The 17,667-nt window shown below is 40.3% G+C and overlaps 2 protein-coding genes across 6 annotated transcripts in view; both read left to right on the top strand.

Moving 5' to 3' along the window:
* LARP4 (La ribonucleoprotein 4) overlaps positions 1-8,420 on the top strand; it is a 76,100-nt gene extending 67,680 nt beyond the window's left edge. For all 4 annotated transcript variants that reach the window (XM_054719085.1, XM_054719084.1, XM_054719086.1 and 1 more), the window contains exons 14-16: positions 732-862; positions 979-1,147; positions 3,767-8,420. In XM_054719085.1, coding sequence (XP_054575060.1) covers positions 732-862; positions 979-1,147; positions 3,767-4,105 — 639 coding nt within the window. In that variant the 3' untranslated portion in view covers positions 4,106-8,420. The remainder of the gene's footprint in view (positions 1-731; positions 863-978; positions 1,148-3,766) is intronic.
* A 3,391-nt stretch (positions 8,421-11,811) lies between these two features.
* Positions 11,812-17,667, top strand: part of DIP2B (disco interacting protein 2 homolog B) — a 229,973-nt gene continuing 224,117 nt past the window's right edge. For both annotated transcript variants that reach the window (XM_054719079.1, XM_008140671.3), the window contains exon 1: positions 11,812-12,110. In XM_054719079.1, the coding sequence (XP_054575054.1) occupies positions 12,011-12,110 (100 nt within the window). In that variant the 5' untranslated portion in view covers positions 11,812-12,010. The remainder of the gene's footprint in view (positions 12,111-17,667) is intronic.

The following is a 17,667-nucleotide window of genomic DNA, read 5'->3' as shown; positions in this document are numbered from 1 at the left end:
AAACTTTATCATAGATATAGATGTGTATGTATAGGAAAAATTGGGGTTCTGGGAACCTATCACCTATTAATAAGGGAGGGACTACTGTTCCACATTTTGTTTTATTGTTCACCAGTTGATGAACATTTATGTTGTTCTCACTTTTTTGGCTATATGAATAATGCTACTATGAACATTTTTTGCATAAGTTTTGTACAGACATGCTTTCTCTTGGGTACGTACCTAAGAGTGAATTATGGTAACTCTAACTTTTTGAGGAACTGCCTCACTATTTTCCAAAGTGGCTGCACCATTTTACATTGCTACTCTCTATGTATGAGGGTTCCAATACCTCCATATCAATAACTTTTGTTATTACCTCTCTTACTGATTATAGACATCCTAGTGAGTATGAAGTGGTTTCTCATTGTGGTTTTGATTTGCATTTCCCTAATGACTGATGATGTTCAGCATCTTTTCATATATACTTGTTGACCATTTGTATATCTTATTTGGAGAAATGCCTCTATAAGTCTAATTTAAAATTTCTTTATTATTCAATTATAATTGATATTCAATATTATATTAGTTTCAGATGTAAAACATAGTGGTTAGACATTTATATAACTTGCTAAGTGATCCCCCTGACCCACCTGACACATTACATAATTATTGACTACATTTCCTGTTGACTACATTCCCATGCTGTATTTTACTATAAATGTAGTTTTGAAATATGTTTTCATTTTAAGGACAATGAAGAGTTAAGACAAGGGGATAGTTGCCCAGTGCCTGCAGAGGATGAACAGACCGAATGTGCCGCTGCCCAGCAACTCGATATAAGTACTGGTTCTTCGTGTACAGCTGAGCCTCCTGCATTGAGGTACAGTTTTTGATATGGAAAGATCTTCCACATTAAGATTACTTTTTCTTCTGATCATTTGCTCACCTGTTTCTGTGTACTATACTAAATCTAATGTAAAATTCTTTTTTTCTTAGCACAACTCGGATAGAAAAGGATCTAGTGGAGGATTCCACTGTTCAGAAGGATGTTCTCAACCCAACAACTATATCAGTTTCTTCCCCAAATCCTGCAAAGCCATCAGGGACAAATATTGCTTCACCATGTGATAATAACATAAATGCAGCTGTAGCTGTGGCCCTACAGGTAACTTGATGAATTTAGTTTATGAAGGAAAAATAGCATAGATTCAATAATGAACATGCCCTCCTGCCCCCGCCCGCTGTAGCAGAGTCATTTGGAAATAGTCCAAATTGGGCTTGCCTGCATCCAAATTGGGCTTGCCTGCATCCAAATTGGGCTTGCCTGCATCCAAAAAAAGCTAAAGGACTTTAAAGTCACTGTGAAGAAATGGGGAATTTTAGTCACGTTGAGGGAGTGAAGAAGTTACTCTTCATTCTGTTTCTTTTGATTGCTTTTTGAAATGTCTTGTCTATGTTATGTTGTATGTATCACTTTTGGGCTAGTATAAAGAGGCTTCAACTCTTGGACTTTTTGTGTGTGTGTATAATGCTTAACAAGTCCATGGAACCCATGAGGGAATGCTCTCGTTTTTATTCAATTTCCAGAATCATTTTTATAATTAAGGAAATACAGAAAAGCAGAGGGGGGAAGGAGACTACAAAATTTACCTATAATCCTTTTATTTTATATATGTATGTATTTTTTTTTAAACAATTTTGTTTTAGAGGAAGGGAGAGGGATAGAGATAGAAACATCGACTGGCTGCCTCCTGCATCCCCCCACTGGGAATTGAGCTCCCAATCTAGGCATGTGCTCTAATCAGGAATTGAACTGGCAACTTCTTGGTGCATGGGATGATGCTCAACCAACTGAGCCACACCAGCCAGGCCTTTTATTTATTGCTATAGCTAGTAGTATTTTGGTATAGCTTTTTCTTTTTTCTGGGTTAAGAACATTTTATCCCTGGCCTGGTAGCTTAGTTGGTTGGAGCATCGTCCTGATAATGCCAAGGTTGTGGGTTCAATCCCTGGTTAGGGCATATACATGAGTCAACCAATGAGTGCATAAATAAGTAGAACAATAAGTCAGTTTGTATCTCTGTGTCTCTCTGTTTCTCTCTCTCCAATCAATAATTTTTTTTTAAATCACAATTTATCTTGTGATTTAATAATAATACCGTAGGTCCTCGGGTTACGTTGGAGATCCGTTCCTATGGTGCGGCATAACGCAATTTTCGCCATAAGTCGGAACCCACCTACATAAGCACCTACGTCACTCACATGGAGCACATACACAGCAGTATGAAGTGAAACAGTAAAAAAATGTAAAAGATAACAATTTCTGACCTTTACTGGTGGTAAATACAGTAAATAATAAAAAACATAAAGCACATATGTACATACGTCAAAATGACAACTTTTTTTTTTTTTTTTTTTTTAAATACTGAAACAATGTAAGTCGAGTCCAACGTAACCCAAGGACTGCCTGTAATAACAAGCCCAGCTGGTATGGCTCAGTTGGTTGAGTTCGGCCCATGCCCCAGGAGGTTGTAGGTTTGATTCTTGGTCAGGGCACATGCCGGCGTTGCAGGCTTGATCCCTAGTAGGGGATGTACAGAAGGCAGCCAGTCAATGTTTCTGTATCCTTTTTCCTTCCTCTCTCTGAGGTCAATAAAAACATTTAACATAATAATAATAGTAATAATAGAACAGCATCTATCAAGTATTGAATGACTATTCTTTTTCATAATACCCCTGTTGGGCTAGTTTTTCAGATAAAGTAATTAAGACTTTTAATTAGTCTTTCATTAATATATGATTGGTTTCCAACTGCTCTGCAGAAATTCTTATAGAATCCCTCTTAGGGTTCTTTGTAGCAAGGGAAAAGAGAATGAAACCATTTTATTTCATCGTATGGATGGACTATTATTAATTTAATCTGTCCTTGTTAGACATTTATGTTGTTTCCAGTTTTTTCCCCCATTACTATAAACAAGCTAATATGAAAATTCTTCAGATAAATTCCTCAAGTGAATTATTTCATACATAAATTGCAACAGTTTTGATTATTTTCAACAAGCATACTTTTTCCTTTTTTATCCTCACTCTAGGATATGTTTATTGATTTGTGGGTTGGGGAGAGGAGAGACATTGATGTGAGAGAGATCAGTGGCCTCCCATACACACCCTGACTGGGGATTGAACCCGTGACCTAAGTATGTTTCCCACCCGGGAATTGAACCTGTCACCTTTTTGTTGTAGGGGACAACACTCCAACAACGGTGCCATCCAGTCAGGGCCACAAAAGTACTTTCTTTTTTTTTTTAATTATAAATCTTTATTGTTCAGATTATTACAGTTGTTTCTCCTTTTTTTTCCCCCATAGCTCCCCTCCACCCAGTTCCCACCTCTCCCTCTGCCCTTACCAAAAGTACTTTCTTAAAAAGATTGTACTGGCCCTGACTGGGTAGCTCTGTTAGTTAGAGCATCATTCCTATACGCCAAGGTTGTGGGCTCAATTCCTGGTCAGGGCACATATAAGAAGCAACCAGTGAATGCATAAATAAGTGAACAAAAAACATCAGTGTTTCTCTCTCTATCCCCCTCCCACTCTCTAAAATCAATAAATAAAATTTTTTTTAAAAGATTGTACTAATACACGTTAATAGCATTGATATTAGAGTGCCTATTACCCTTTCTTAGAAAATAACTGATTTTCTTGTGGCTAATACTGTCCTTTTTATACTTTATTACTTAGAGAATGTACACCATAAAAAATGTTTTGTTTTTCTTCCCTTCCAAGGAACCCCGAAAGCTAAGTTATGCTGAAGTGTGCCAGAAGCCTCCTAAAGAGCCATCTCCAGTTCCTGTGCAGCCACTACGAGAACTTCGCTCCAATGTAGTGTCTCCCACCAAAAATGAAGAGAATGGAGCTCCTGAGAAGTCCATTGAGAAACCACATGAGAAGCCAGAAGCAAGGGCTAGTAAGGATTATTCTGGCTTCCGAGGCAATACCATCCCCAGGGGAGCAGCTGGAAAAATCAGGGAACAGAGACGTCAGTTTGGCCACAGGGCCATACCTCAGGGAGTTACTCGACGTAATGGCAAAGAGCAATATGTGCCACCCAGATCACCAAAGTAAAACTAACAAACAAACAAACAAAAACTATTCAAAAACTTCTCTCTCTTCCCATTAAACTTGAGCCGTGGCTATATTGAACTGTTATGGAGGGGAGAGGGCGACCAGAAAGGAAACAAGAGAAAGGATATCCTTAAATCATTACAGATTTTGGAGTTGTGAGCAGTAGAATCCCAAAATTCATCTCTAAAGTGATTTTTAAAATGCTGGAGGATTCCAATCAGTATAAATATATATATATGTATACATATATAAAAATATAATTTTTCTATTTTTGTTTTTGATTTTAATTTGCAGAGATCTGCCTGGAATCAATTTTGAGGGTTCAGATTTAGCTTGGGGAAAAAACATTACACATCCTTCAGTATAGGAAATGAGGGAGTGAGAGAAAATATTTTTTGAAGAAGCATTTCTGTAAAATTAGAAATTACTTTTTTTAATCTATTTAAAGTTTGGCTTAGAGAATGCCATCTCTGCCTTTATGGCCTTGTGTTGCAAAGCAGATCAGTGGCTGGGGTGCCTGTTTGGGTGTGTTGTGTGTACAAGAGTGACTGAAGCCAAATCTGTTTTCATGTTAGTAAATGATTTGAAAACTGAATGTAATATGTACTTGAGTAGATTATTTTTCCAGTTTGATATGTAGTCTCCTTTTGACTTTACTAATATTTTATTCAACAAGCTTTTGATTGTACTTGGAGATGTGACTACCAATCACTTTAATACAGAAAGAATGGGGGTTATTCAGATAATTGAAAAATTTGTCTTAGATCAGAGTTGGGCAAGTCAAAAGGCCTGCAGAGGTTTAAACTGGCCTGTGATTCTCCCCTCCCCTAAAATAGGAAATAATTTTTTTGTATTACTTCATTTGCTATTCTCTGTTCTTTGACTACCAAAACCCCCAGAAGCAAGTTAACTAACCACCTACATAACTGTATGTTTTTAACCACCTTGACCACGCTAGTCAAATCATATAACTGTTCTAAATTTCTGAATTGAACAGTGAAGTATTTTACTCTTCTGTTCATGTATTTAGAAGTTTAGATCCCAGAATGGTAGAGCAGACTGTAATTTATTTGTGTTAGTGTTAAAAATGAAACATTGTAATTGACTCTTAAAGTGTTAAGTAGTGTAAAAGTAAAAATAATTTTTAAAGGCTTAATTTGGGGGCAACTTTTTCTGTTTACAGTGTATTTATCATAACCTGCCTTTCTTCCCTTTCTCCAAAAAATTAAAATTTAAAAAAATATACAGTTTGAAATTCATCGAAGCAGAGCCAGCAAGTCAGGAGATTTTTGAGTTAAGGTGAGGATAGTTGAAAAAAATCATTACATAATATCTCAGTGAATCAAGTTGTAGCTCTCATATTAAATAGGCAAGTTTACATGCTGGTGTTTAGAAAATGGCTAAAATATTAAAAATCATGTTGAATTAATCTGTTTTAAGTCATACCATTTTCAGAGTTCTATGTAAGGTGGGGTTTTTGTTTTTTTAGGGATAGTTTGTAGCAGTAATAACTGTCCCTTATGTTAGTGAATGACTTGTATAAATTGAAACTGTAAATTGTGAACACTGGAAAGCACCATTGTGACATAGAGTCAACATCTTAGTAATATATTAAAATGAATGTAAATGGAGGTTAAAATTACATTACTGTGAAAACTCATCTTCCAACTCTAAGTTAAGCTGTGGAGATTTGTATTAGTAGGTAACTGTTCAGAGCTTTGAAAACACTGCACATTTCTGTACAAGCCAGAGTTGTTATTTCTTTGTAACTTATTCAGCTTGGCAATTGCTTTTGATTTGGTGGGTTGATAACATGATATAATACATTTAAGTAAGAAGAATCATTTCTACACACTATTTTTTTAAATCATTTAGAACTGAAATCTACAATTAAACTACCTGTGCTGAAATTTGGGGGAAGTTTAGGTTCTTTTTAAAAAAGTATTAATAATCATTAACTATATCTGTGATAAAGTGCTTATTTTGGTTTACTTAGATAATGCTGCATTTGGTGGAAATGATAAACATTTAAAGTGTTAACACTCTGTGAATGCATTGGATTTAGGAGAATAAACATTTTATAAAAATCATTTGGAGAGAATTATAAACTTAATAGTTGCACTTGAAACAAAACATTACTTTTTTTACAGTGTCACAGAAGTGGGCTTGTATTATTTGTACACTTGTGTGACTTATTCCAACTTTTAAAACTAAGTATTTTAATTGAAACACAGGTCTTCTTTTTTAAGAAAGTGTGTTCTTGCTTTTCCCCAAAATGTTATTAAGAGTAGAAATTTAATTTAAAGACATGACCTTTTAAATTCTCTTGTAAAATATATTGTTTTAATTTAATTTGCCTCATTACAACTAATAATTCCCATTTTGATGGGAAGTATAGGGAAGAATAAATGTGTGTGTGTGTGTATATAATATATATATTCACAATATGTATTTAGCATTTATTTTATTACCGCAGATTTAAGGTTTGTATCTAATGATGCCTATAAATTGTGTGAAACTTGGCCCACTCTACCCCCCCTCCCCCAGCATTACTCTGTAACTGATGAGGGTTGAGCATTCATTATAGTTCAACTATTTATTTGGTTCTTTTTTTTTAGTTGTAATCCTCACTCGAGGTTATGTTTTTCATTGATTTTAGAGAGAGGAAGGAGGGGGGTGGAGAGAGAGAGAGACAGTGAGAAACATTGATGTGAAAAAAACATCCATCAGTTGCCTCTTGTATATGTCCTGACTGAGAATCGAACCAGCCACCTTCCAGTTTATGGGAAGATGCTCCAACCAACAAAGCCACACTGGCCAGCGCCGTTTGTTTTTTTAGAGAGGAATTTAAGTGTTGATTTTTTATTTTTTTTCTTCATCCTTATGGCTTAACACTTGCTTGGGCTGTTGGAAGCTAAAAGTAGATACAAAATGATATGGAGTGTATGGTACAGTGATTATCTGCCATAGTTCTTACTTCATGAAGAGAAAAAAAGTCACCACCTTGCACTTCATAGAGAGGGTATATAGAGATATTGCAAAAGCCTATCTCCATTTTCTATCCTGATAATTAAGGTTTTCGTGATATCCAGGGCCTGTCTCTAATCTGAGTAACTTCATTTTTGCAAGTATAGACATTGACATTCAAGAGAGTTATCCGTCTAAATTTTTTTCAACTGGAATTTGGAAGAAGATAAATCTTTCAGTTGCTATTGTTTATTGTTGTCATCATATGTGCTCAATTTGCATGTGATCAAATGACATGCAGATTTTAAATTTATTTTTGGTTCCTAAAATTAAGGTAGCTTGGATATTGTTTCACATTCCTTTCTCTTTTTAAATGTTTGTTTTGCAAAAGGCTTAGTGATGGAGTATTAGCATCTCCTGGAACAGAAAATAGTATTTAAAATTTACTAAATAATTCTCTAGTTTTCTTAGTTATGGCCTTAATACTGGCATAAATGTCCACTGGTTTTACTTTGATCCAGTTGAACACACCGGGATTAAGTCTCTGATATTTGTGTTGGGCATATATGTTAACCATATTTTAAAAGAATCCATTTTGTATTTTACAGAAAAGATAAAATGTAAGAGAGGACAGTATATTCCTTTTGAAGGATTTAAAACAAATTCATAATTATGTGATGGTGGTTTCCCCCCCTAATTTTATATATTTCCTTTCAATTTGGCTATAAAATTTTAACTTTAGACTTTTTGGTATATGCTAATTTAGCTTGTCTGAGCTTCCAGGAAGTTACATAGGTATTTCAGTTTTCATTAGCTGAATGAAGATATTTTAAGAAGTTGAAAGAAAATTTGTTTTCAGGTTGAGAGTAAATTCTCTTTCAAAATTCACCTGATTATTAAAGTTGGTTTTTTTTTTTTAGTTGAGAACTTCTTAAGAGTTGCTGAGTAGATGGTTCTTAAAAATACAACTCAGACACCAACAGCAGAAAATGGTTTTACTTTCAGTTTTATAGCACAAACACTGATTAGCATATAGTATAAAGAAACATCCACATTACTTTTTTTTTTTCTGATTCAGGTGTCCCTTGAGTGATATCTTCTAATGCTCGGTTTGGGTTGTGGGGGTCAGAACCAGTTATCTGCTTTCTGTTTTGTCCATTGCTTAAGTTTGTTCCTGTTGTCAAAACTGTCCCTCCCACCCCCTAAAAAAAATGATGTGACACATGCTCATGCATATTATGTTAAAATGAGTACATCCTATATTTGTATTTTTGTTTTCAACATTGCCAAGGTGCTATGGGAAATTAAAGTAACAAAAATTAGAACAAATAAAATTGTTTAAAAGCAAGACTGGTTTTCTTTTCTCCAGGTGGTTTATGTCTAATGACTACTTGTATTTACTTTTCAATAATTTTATATGTTGCCCATTCTCTAGTTCCATTACTATCCTGGTCTCAGCAGGTTTTGATTTGTTTTGGGGAAGGGGCAGAGGCATGATATGTGATACTGCATCTGTAAAGTGAGGGCAGAGAGCTGTAAGATTCATCTTTATGATTCTGGGGTTTTCTTAAGTTATTTTTGTGTGAGAAGCAGTTACTGAATGGGGGAAAATTACAGGGCAGTGTGCAGTTTAAGGATATGCTTTCATTGAGCTGATAGTATGGTCCGACTTGAGTATGTAAATTCTGGGCTTTCAAAACCTATATTTATAAGAGAAAATCCTAAAGCTAAAGTGTTTTTGTTTTATTTTTTTAAAGCTAAAGTTTTGGTAGGTTTTTAAAGGGAAACTTTACTGGGCAATTTAAATAGGTCTTTTAAGCTTTTTCATACTATGAAAATGCAAAAATGGAAAAGCTGAGTGAATCTCTAGCTTTTTAACAGATGGTATCTGTAAATTAATGTGACAGCTCAACTTGTATTGAATATAGTACATCAGTCCACCCTTACCTGCACTTTCAATTTCCATGGCTTAGTTATCTGAGGCAGTCAAAATATTAAATGTCAAATTCCATAAATAAACAATTCATAATTTTTAATTGCATGCCATTCTGAGTAGTGTGTCTGGAATGTGGATCACCCTTTTGTCCAGCATATCCAGACTATACACCATACAGCCATTGCTCGTGGTTATCAGACCGCTGCTCTAATGCAGTGCTTTTTTTTTTTTTTAAAGTCAAGTAACCCTTATTTTATTTAATAATGGCCCCACAGGACAAAAGTAGTCATGCTGGCAATTTGGGTATGCCAAAGACAAGCCATAAAGTGCTTCCTTTAAGTGAAATGGTGAGTACAGTGCAATAAGATTTTTACTATATACCAAGTTATGTGATGTGAGTATGAGGTAAGAGATTTAATGTGAACATTCACTTTAATAATTAGCTCAGTAGCATTGCCCTTTTAAGTAGCTAAAACCTTTAATTTACTAATGAACAGTTTATCTTAATGGGGATAGTTAATATCAGTGAGCAAAATAGTCCCATTAATAACAGGTTTACAGGATTACATACAGCTTTAGAGCCTTATGTCAATGTGTTGGTAAATGTATTTGGCCAAGAGAGGGCTATGAATAACTTAATTTCTTTATCATATTAGGAACTATTTTTAGTGGACTAAACCAAATTGGTAGCCTTAATTAATGTTTCTCATTAGGGAGGAAAATCCTCCCCAGACGCTCCCCTTCCCTATTCCCTTAATGATCACACACCTGCCAAGGAGGGTGGGAAAGTGAGCAGTTGGCATGTTCACCTTCAGTCGGGGTTGGTGTGGTATATTGACAAGGAAAAGGGGGTCAAGGGCTGTTAGAATAAACAAGAACCCCTGCCAAGGCCCTTGTGGTGATCTGTTTCTGTGTGACAAACACCTCAAACTTGGTGGCATAAAAAGATGACCATTCCATATTCACAGGCTTCTAGACAGCACAACAGGCATAGGTTGTCTTAGTTCCACATTGTCTTGGACCTCAGCTAGGGAAGACTGAAGTGTCCAGTGGCTGGAATCACCTAGGCCTCTTCACCCTAGGCTACGATGACTGAAAGGCAGGGCTTAGCCAGCGACATTGGGCAGAGCACCTCACGTGGCCTTCCAAATGTGGCAGCTCCCCTGCAAGAATGGTTGCTAGGTTCTTGGTGTTCGGGGAAGGAGGGTCCTGAGAGGGTTCTCGGGAGAGGGGCATTTCAAGAGAACCAGGGGAAGCTGCATGGACTTCCAGAAAACCTAACCTCAGAAGTCCCATAGTATCACTTGTGTTATGTTCTATTGGTCAAAATACTCAGAAGCCCATTCAGATTCTGGGGAGGGAGCATGGACCTCACTTTTTATTTTTATTTTTTTTAAATATATTTTTATTGCTCTAGCCCAGTGGTTGGCAAACTCATTAGTCAACAGAGCCAAATATCAACAGTACAACGATTGAAATCTCTTTTGAGAGCCAAATTTTTTAAACTTCTAATGCCACTTCTTCAAAATAGACTCACCCAGGCCGTGGTATTTTGTGGAAGAGCCACACTCAAGGGGCAAAAGAGCCGCATGTGGCTCGCGAGCCGCAGTTTGCCGACCACGGCCCTAGCCGGTTTGGCTCACTGGATAGAGCATCGGCCTGCGGACTGAAGGGTCCCAGGTTCCATTCCAGTCAAGGGCATGTACCTTGGTTGCAGGCACATCCCCAGTAGGAGGTGTGCAGGAGGCAGCTGATCGATGCTTCTCATCGATGTTTCTAACTTTCTATCCCTCTCCCTTCCTCTCTGTAAAAAATCAATAAAATATATTTAAAATATACATATATATTTTGATTGATTTCAGAGAGGGAGGGAGAGATAGAAACATCAATGATGAGAGAGAAGCATTGATCAACTGCCTCCTGTACGCCCCCTACTGGGGATTGAGCCTGCAACCCACACCAGAAAACTATGACCTCGTAGGTTGACGCTTAACCACTGAGTCACACCAACCGGGCTGAAATTCTTTTCTCAACTTAAATTTTCTTTTTCTTCCAGCCTATGAATGATATCCTGACTAGAAACTCATGGTGGGCAAATGTTGGGGCCTGTTCTTTTAAATAACTTTTGGATCAGCATGGAAGGGAAGTGAAAACACTAGAATCTCCCAAATTGTGAAGGAGAGCTTTGGTATTAAAAGGAAAAAGTTAATACTACTAAAGAAAGAATATAAATGAAAATTTAAGCATTTCCCCAGTAGTTCCTGGTAGAAGTCCAGAAATGTTTTGGATCTTCCTTATATTGAGTTAAAATATTAATTGTGGGGAAAAACCTATTAAGCCGAAAGATAAAACAAGACTAAGTTCCCCTCTTTCACGTACTTAGAAATCTAGGCAGAAGTGACTGGATTGTCCCTCCATTGTGATAAATGCCAGAAATGAAACAGAAACAAAAGAGCTCCTGGCAAATGGGACCGGTAAACCCCAATAAAAGAGCCGCGTGTGGCTTGTGTTCAGATCCCGATAAATGGGTAGGTTTCAATCAAGGTAAAATAGAGGAAGGGACAAGACAAAGGCGTACATTACTAAGTGAAGAGAGCTGGAAAAGAATGGCCAGGAGCCCCTAAAACTCAGAAGCCCATTAAGTGCATGTGAGTTCTCAAAAGGTTAAACTGTGTGTCCGCGCCATCAACACCTTAAGCCCGTTTTGTGCTGGAGAATTGGGGTGGCGAGCTTGGGCTCGTCCTTTCAGGCGTTTCCCAGTAGAGGGCGCAGTAAGCCCGCGGGTCCCGAGGTTGACTTGGCCGTGGGGGCGGAGCGTTCTCAGCCCGGAGGCGGGGCCGGCGCGCGCACGTGACGCTCGCTCATGGCGGCGGCGGCGGCGGCGGTGCTGGCAGCGCTCGGCGGCGGGAGCCGGATCCTGTAGCCGGGGTGTGGGCCCGCGTCAGTCCGTCCCTCCTTCGGCCCCCTCGCTTGTCTTCCGGAGTGCGGCTGGCGGAGCCGGGATGGCGGAGCGAGGCTCGGAGCCCGCGCCGGCCGCGGTGGCGGCTCTGCCACCCGAAGTGCGGGCGCAGCTGGCGGAGCTGGAGCTGGAGCTCTCGGAGGGTGAGCCGGGCGGGGTGCGAGCGCCGCGAGGGGGAGACCGGGTCCCCGCCGCGCGCCCTGCTGGCCGCGCGGGCGAGAGGGGAGGCGGATGCCGGAAATCTGGCCCGGGCTCTGAAGGGTCGTCTTCCCTTCCCTCGCACTCGGTGAAGCGGCTGGCCCGTGTCGTTCATTGTGTGCTGTGCGTGGGGGTTCAGCCGGGGCTTGGGGGAGAGGTCCTCTCTGCCCCCCCTAACCTCCAGACAAAGCTGCGCCCTCCGCTTCGGTCCGGTGTCTGGGCGCGTTGGGGGTGGGGGTGAGCTGCGAGCTGGGCGGCTGACAGCTTTCTCCTGCCCTCTACCCTTTTCCAGGGGAGGGCCCCACGCCCGTTGAGGTCCCCCTTCAAAAAAAAAAAAAAAAAAAAAGACACATGGGAAATCCGCAGCCGTTCTCCTTCCTCCTCTAACAATGCGAGGTGCCTCCCAGTGACAGGAGTGCGAGGGAAGCAGGGTGGGCCGCCCAGGGTCCCGGGGAGGTTAGGAGCAGTGGCTTTAACCCGAAGACAGACACGGTGCTGCGTCGAGACCTCACCTTTGTCATTAGGGTTCCCCCCCCCCCCCCCCCCGGTGCCTGTATTCGCGTTGAATTTTCCACCTCCGATCACCTTTTGGGTCTTTGAAGAAGGAGGGAGAGGTTCCATGCAGACACCCTGGCCGGCAGGCACCCTCTTTCTTTTGACAATGGATGGGTACCAGGAGAGCTGGGTTTATTTTGAGAATTAAAAGACTGGAATAAATCAAGCCACTGTTACTGGACGAGTCCCTTGGACAACAATGAGAGAGGCATTGCTGTGTCGTGGGCATGTGATCCGGCTTCTGGTGCAGTTGTGATCAGTTCGCGTAAAGTTCCTGTTTTTATCACAGGCCGCCTCCCAGACAAAAGCAGCATTTTGTCCAAGCTCGATGTCGGGAACGTGGCGGTGTCCCCAGAGTTGCATGTTCTTAGTGAGTTCCTCGCCAAAGGCCCTCTTCTCGTGCACTTTCCAAGTGGGTTTAAAAACTGTGGGTTGGAACAGAAGCCTGTGAGAGAAGTTTTCCGGGAGAGTTTGGACTTTGTTTACGTATGGAGACTTTATCTCCTTCACCGCCCCCTTTCCGTCCTGCATCCTTTCCATGAAAAACCAGAAGTGGATTTGAGGGTTATAAATCCAGTTTGACATGGGAGGAAATTATTATTACTAATAACCCTGTTAGGGTTTTCCCAATGTATAGGGAGGTGCTGTTTTCATTTGCACTTAATTACCAACATAATTTTCAATTAACCGGTTGGTAAGTTAGTTGTTCTTCGGCCAGTCCCCCCAAATCAGTGGTGGGGGATGAACAGGACAACGTCCAAAGACAGGAGTTTGTTTCTGTGTTTAGGGCATTGCCATCCGTCCTGCCTCTCAGCATTCTCCTTCTCCTCAAACGAAGCATTGTCTTTAAACCTGTGGTGACTGCCATTCAGTTCTGACTTTTGAAACAGTTGCCGTACAGTAACAAATCAGCTATCTTTGATTAGCCAGAAAGAGAGAGCGGGTTGGCTGGATGTTTGCATCAGAACAAGATTAAAAATAGGAGTTGATTGCTTTTACACGTAGAGGGAAATCCTGGAAGCTCCTTATTCTTGGTATTTCTGCTTGCATCTGATTCTTGTTTACTCCCTGGGCGTCTCTCGAGATGATTCTGAGGACCTGTTTCTAGGACTCGCAGTGATTAGCTCACCTCTCCCTCTGGAGAGGTGTGAGACTCCTACAAACTGAATTCCAAGGCTTAGACATTTTTAGGGACAAGTACCTGGTTTGGCTTTTCCAATGCAGGCTTGTTTGGGGTGATTTAGTTTCAATGGGTTTCTTATAGATTTATGCTACATTATCCTGTATTTCATCACTCTTAGCAATGGCTAACTGGGAAAACACAGTTGAAAAACCTTGGGCCTGCAGTGTCAGCATCTTGGCCATCTGTTTCGCTCTTGCTTAAAGTACAGAGAATGGTTGCTGGAGAAGTAGGTGGATATTTTTAGGAATTCAAGCGAAGTCGAAACAACCCAACAGCCCCCTAATCTATAACATGGTGTTATTTGTGATGTCTGTAGCATGTTTGGAACCGTCCTTGTTTTACATGTTCTCCTCAGTTACCGATCTAGCAAAAGTACATGTTTCTTCTGAAAAGAGAAGGTGCTTATGTGTTTATCGTGTGTTGCTGACCTTGGTGCACTCAGTCCTTGATTTTATTATTACTTCTTTTTAGGTTCAGGCCATCCTGGTCCTGATTCTAGGGATGGTCTGAGCTGTGTACTGTTCAGGAGCCTCCTTTGTGCCGGCCTGTGTGTTCAGCTGGAGGCTTTGGCCAGGGATCTGCCCGCTCTGTGCTGAGGTGCGGTGTGCCTCCCCGGGCTGTTTGCCGCAGAACCCAGCGCTGAGGCTGGTGCTGGCAGCAGGTCAGCGTGAACTTGGTGGTGAAGCCTCCTGCTTCTGCACCAAAAAGAATAGCCTGAAACTCTCCGGAGGATCGTCTGAAACTGAGCTTACACATCCTCATGAGCTTTTCTAACAGATAAATTGAGTAGGGTAGGAGGTTTCTATAAAGTATTCCTATGGCTGAAAAATTGTTCATGATCTACATATATTATTGCATTTATTATATGTTTGACAATAGGCACTTTTGTCTGAACTTTATTCATATGTTTTAGTCAACTGTATGCATGTATATAAAATAGCACAAACAGTTAAGTCTGTCTGATAATGCATTTTATTGTGTAATGATCTTATACAGCATGTCATTTGAGCTTCACTACGATTTTGTGACTAGATAGAATAGATATTTTCACCTCTCCCCTGCCCGCCCTCCTTTTTATTTAACAGAGGGGAAAACAGACACAGAAAGGTTAAGCGTTTTGTCTAAATTTGCTCATGTAATAAGTGCCATTATCCTAAGCTGCCATGTAATTATGGCATTTGTTACCATCAAATGATTCAGTATCTGTACTGTTATTGATTGCACAACCTATTAACTCTAATTTTTACTCTGAGGAAAGACTACAAAACAGTTGTATGCTACAATTCCACATAGGAATCTGGTTGATTCTCTTTCTGAACTCTTTCAAATCTATCGTTCACGTATTTGATCCAGACATTTATTTTGTCCCTACCATGTGCTAGGGGTACAGAGGTGAGCAGGGGACTGTATTAGCTTTCAAGGAGTTTTGACCCTGGTAGGGAAATCACTTAAAAACACCAACAAAACAGTGTGCACATGAGACCATGATGGGTTTATGTACAGAGGCTGCCCTCTGAGGAAAGAGGAAGCTCTGCTTGTCGTTGTCGTAGAAAAGCAGCATGTACTATAAATACGAGTCAGGATTGGCTGGCTAGCAGAGCAGGCTGTGATTTACCTTGTGCAGTTCAGTCCCATGTGTGAAGGAATGAAGGATATAAATCCCAGACGTCGCCCTGGCTGGTTTGGCTCAGTGGAGAGAGCATCGGCCTGTGGCCTGAAGGGTCCCAGGTTTGATTCTGGTCGGGGCACATGCCCAGGTTTTGGGCTCGATCCCCAGTGGGGGGCGTGCAGGAGGCAGCTGATCAATGATTCTCTCTCATCATTGATGTTTCTCTCTCCCTCACCCTTCCTCTCTGAAAATCAATAAAAAAATAAAATAAAATAGAAAGATACATCTCTAAAAAGAAATTAAAAATAAATAAATGAATAAATCCCATAACGTCTGTGGCCCGTCGGAAGGAATGCAAGTCTTTCAGTATCTGAGAACAGTCCAAAGATGACAACTGGAAAGATATTTAAGATAAAATAACACTTACAGGAAGGGATCCTCCCTTTTCTTGTTTGAACACTTCTCTGAGCACAAATACAACAAACACAGCCACATCCTCCCTTTCTCTTATCTGTTTCATCACCGAGCTCTGCAGTCCTTACCGCACTGTACGGGGTCCACCTGGGAGGTGGAGGGATTAGAGAGGGCCAAGTGCTGGGAGTTGAGGTGAATCCTCTTTAGGAGTGGGGAAGAGGTGGGGGCATTGAAAAGGAAAAGGGTAAGATACTGGATAGAGATTGTATTTCAGCCCAGCCGGAGTGGCTCAGTGGTTGAACTTCGACCTGTGAACCAGGAGGTCACGGTTCGATTTCTGGTCAGGGCACATTCCTGGGTTGCATTCCCCATTGCGACCCGACCGATCAATGACTCTCATCATTGATGTTTCTATCTCTCTCCCTCTCCAATCCTCTCTGAAATCAATGCAAATATATTTAAAGAAAAAAAAAAGAAAAGAAAAGAGATCGTACTTCACAATCTCAGAAACTGGCAACTAGACTAGAGCACCAGAAAACTGGCAAGTTGCTCCTGCTTTCTGGGGGGGAGGGGGCGGGAAAGTGGGCCACTTCCTTCCGATATCTGTAGCATAGTCATGAATTCATAGGATATGCCTCTATCAGAAATTGCATCTGAGCAGTTGTCATACCTGATGCTAGGAGTATGAAGGAAAGCAGGTGTGTGGATTTTTAAATAACCCACCTCCTAAAAACTGGAATGTTTTTCTTTTTGGTGGGCTGTACTCACTTTTGTTGGAATTCATCTTTAAGAATTGCTGTCAGAGCCCTAACTGGTTTGTCTCAGTGGATAGAGCGTCGGCCTGCGGACTGAAGGGTCCCAGGTTCCATTCCGGTCAAGGGCATGTACCTTGGTTGCGGGCACATCCCCAGTGGGAGGTGTGCAGGAGGCAGCTGGTCGATGTTTCTCTCTCATTGATGTTTCTAACTCTCTATCCCTCTCCCTTCCTCTCCGTAAAAAATCAATAAAATATGTTAAAAAAAATTGCTGTCAGAGCCTGTGGTACATTCTTTTGAAAATCCTCATGGTGGCAAATTTTAATACTTCACTTCTCGATTCATTTTAGTTCTTCACCTCTAGATTCATGTTATGGTTACTTGGAGTCAAGTAGAGAAAAGCTGGTTGATATTCTTTTGGGGTCCAAACTACTTGGGATTGAAAAAATTAGAGTGATTCTAAATCAGTGATTATAAACTGATTTTAATCATGATTATCAAAAAAATTAGGAGGTGAACTGGTTTCGAGGGCAGTTCCAGAAGAGAAATGGCAGACAGATTTCTGTCTGTTGGAGGAATGATTCACCATCCTGTAAAGGAGTCGCTTATTTGGATGCCCTAGTTCCAGCTGTGTTTTGGAAAATTAATCTTGTTGGTGACAGTCCTATAGCATTGAGCTGAATTTTTGAATAAGAGAAACCCTTCACTCTTAGCCAGTCCTTGGTGGCTACTTCCTTTCCTGGCCTGTGTAAGGATTAGCACCTCAGGGTTGATAGTTCAGCTGATTGGTAAAAAGGGCCTTCGCACTATATTTGTATTATACTTACTACAGTTTTCCATGGTCTACTCTCATGATTAATTCTGGAATGCTCTCTGAAACGCTTGGTTACAAAATTTCTCACAATTTTTTAAGAGTTCAGCTGAAGTACCTTTTTTATTTTTATTTTTTTATTTTTTCAATCCTCACCCAAGGATATTTTTCCATT

This window comes from Eptesicus fuscus, chromosome 7 (genome assembly GCF_027574615.1).
Source record: "Eptesicus fuscus isolate TK198812 chromosome 7, DD_ASM_mEF_20220401, whole genome shotgun sequence".
NCBI lineage: Eukaryota > Metazoa > Chordata > Mammalia > Chiroptera > Vespertilionidae > Eptesicus > Eptesicus fuscus.
The sequence above is the reverse complement of the archived record's forward strand: the minus strand, read 5'-3'. Positions and strand labels throughout refer to the sequence as shown.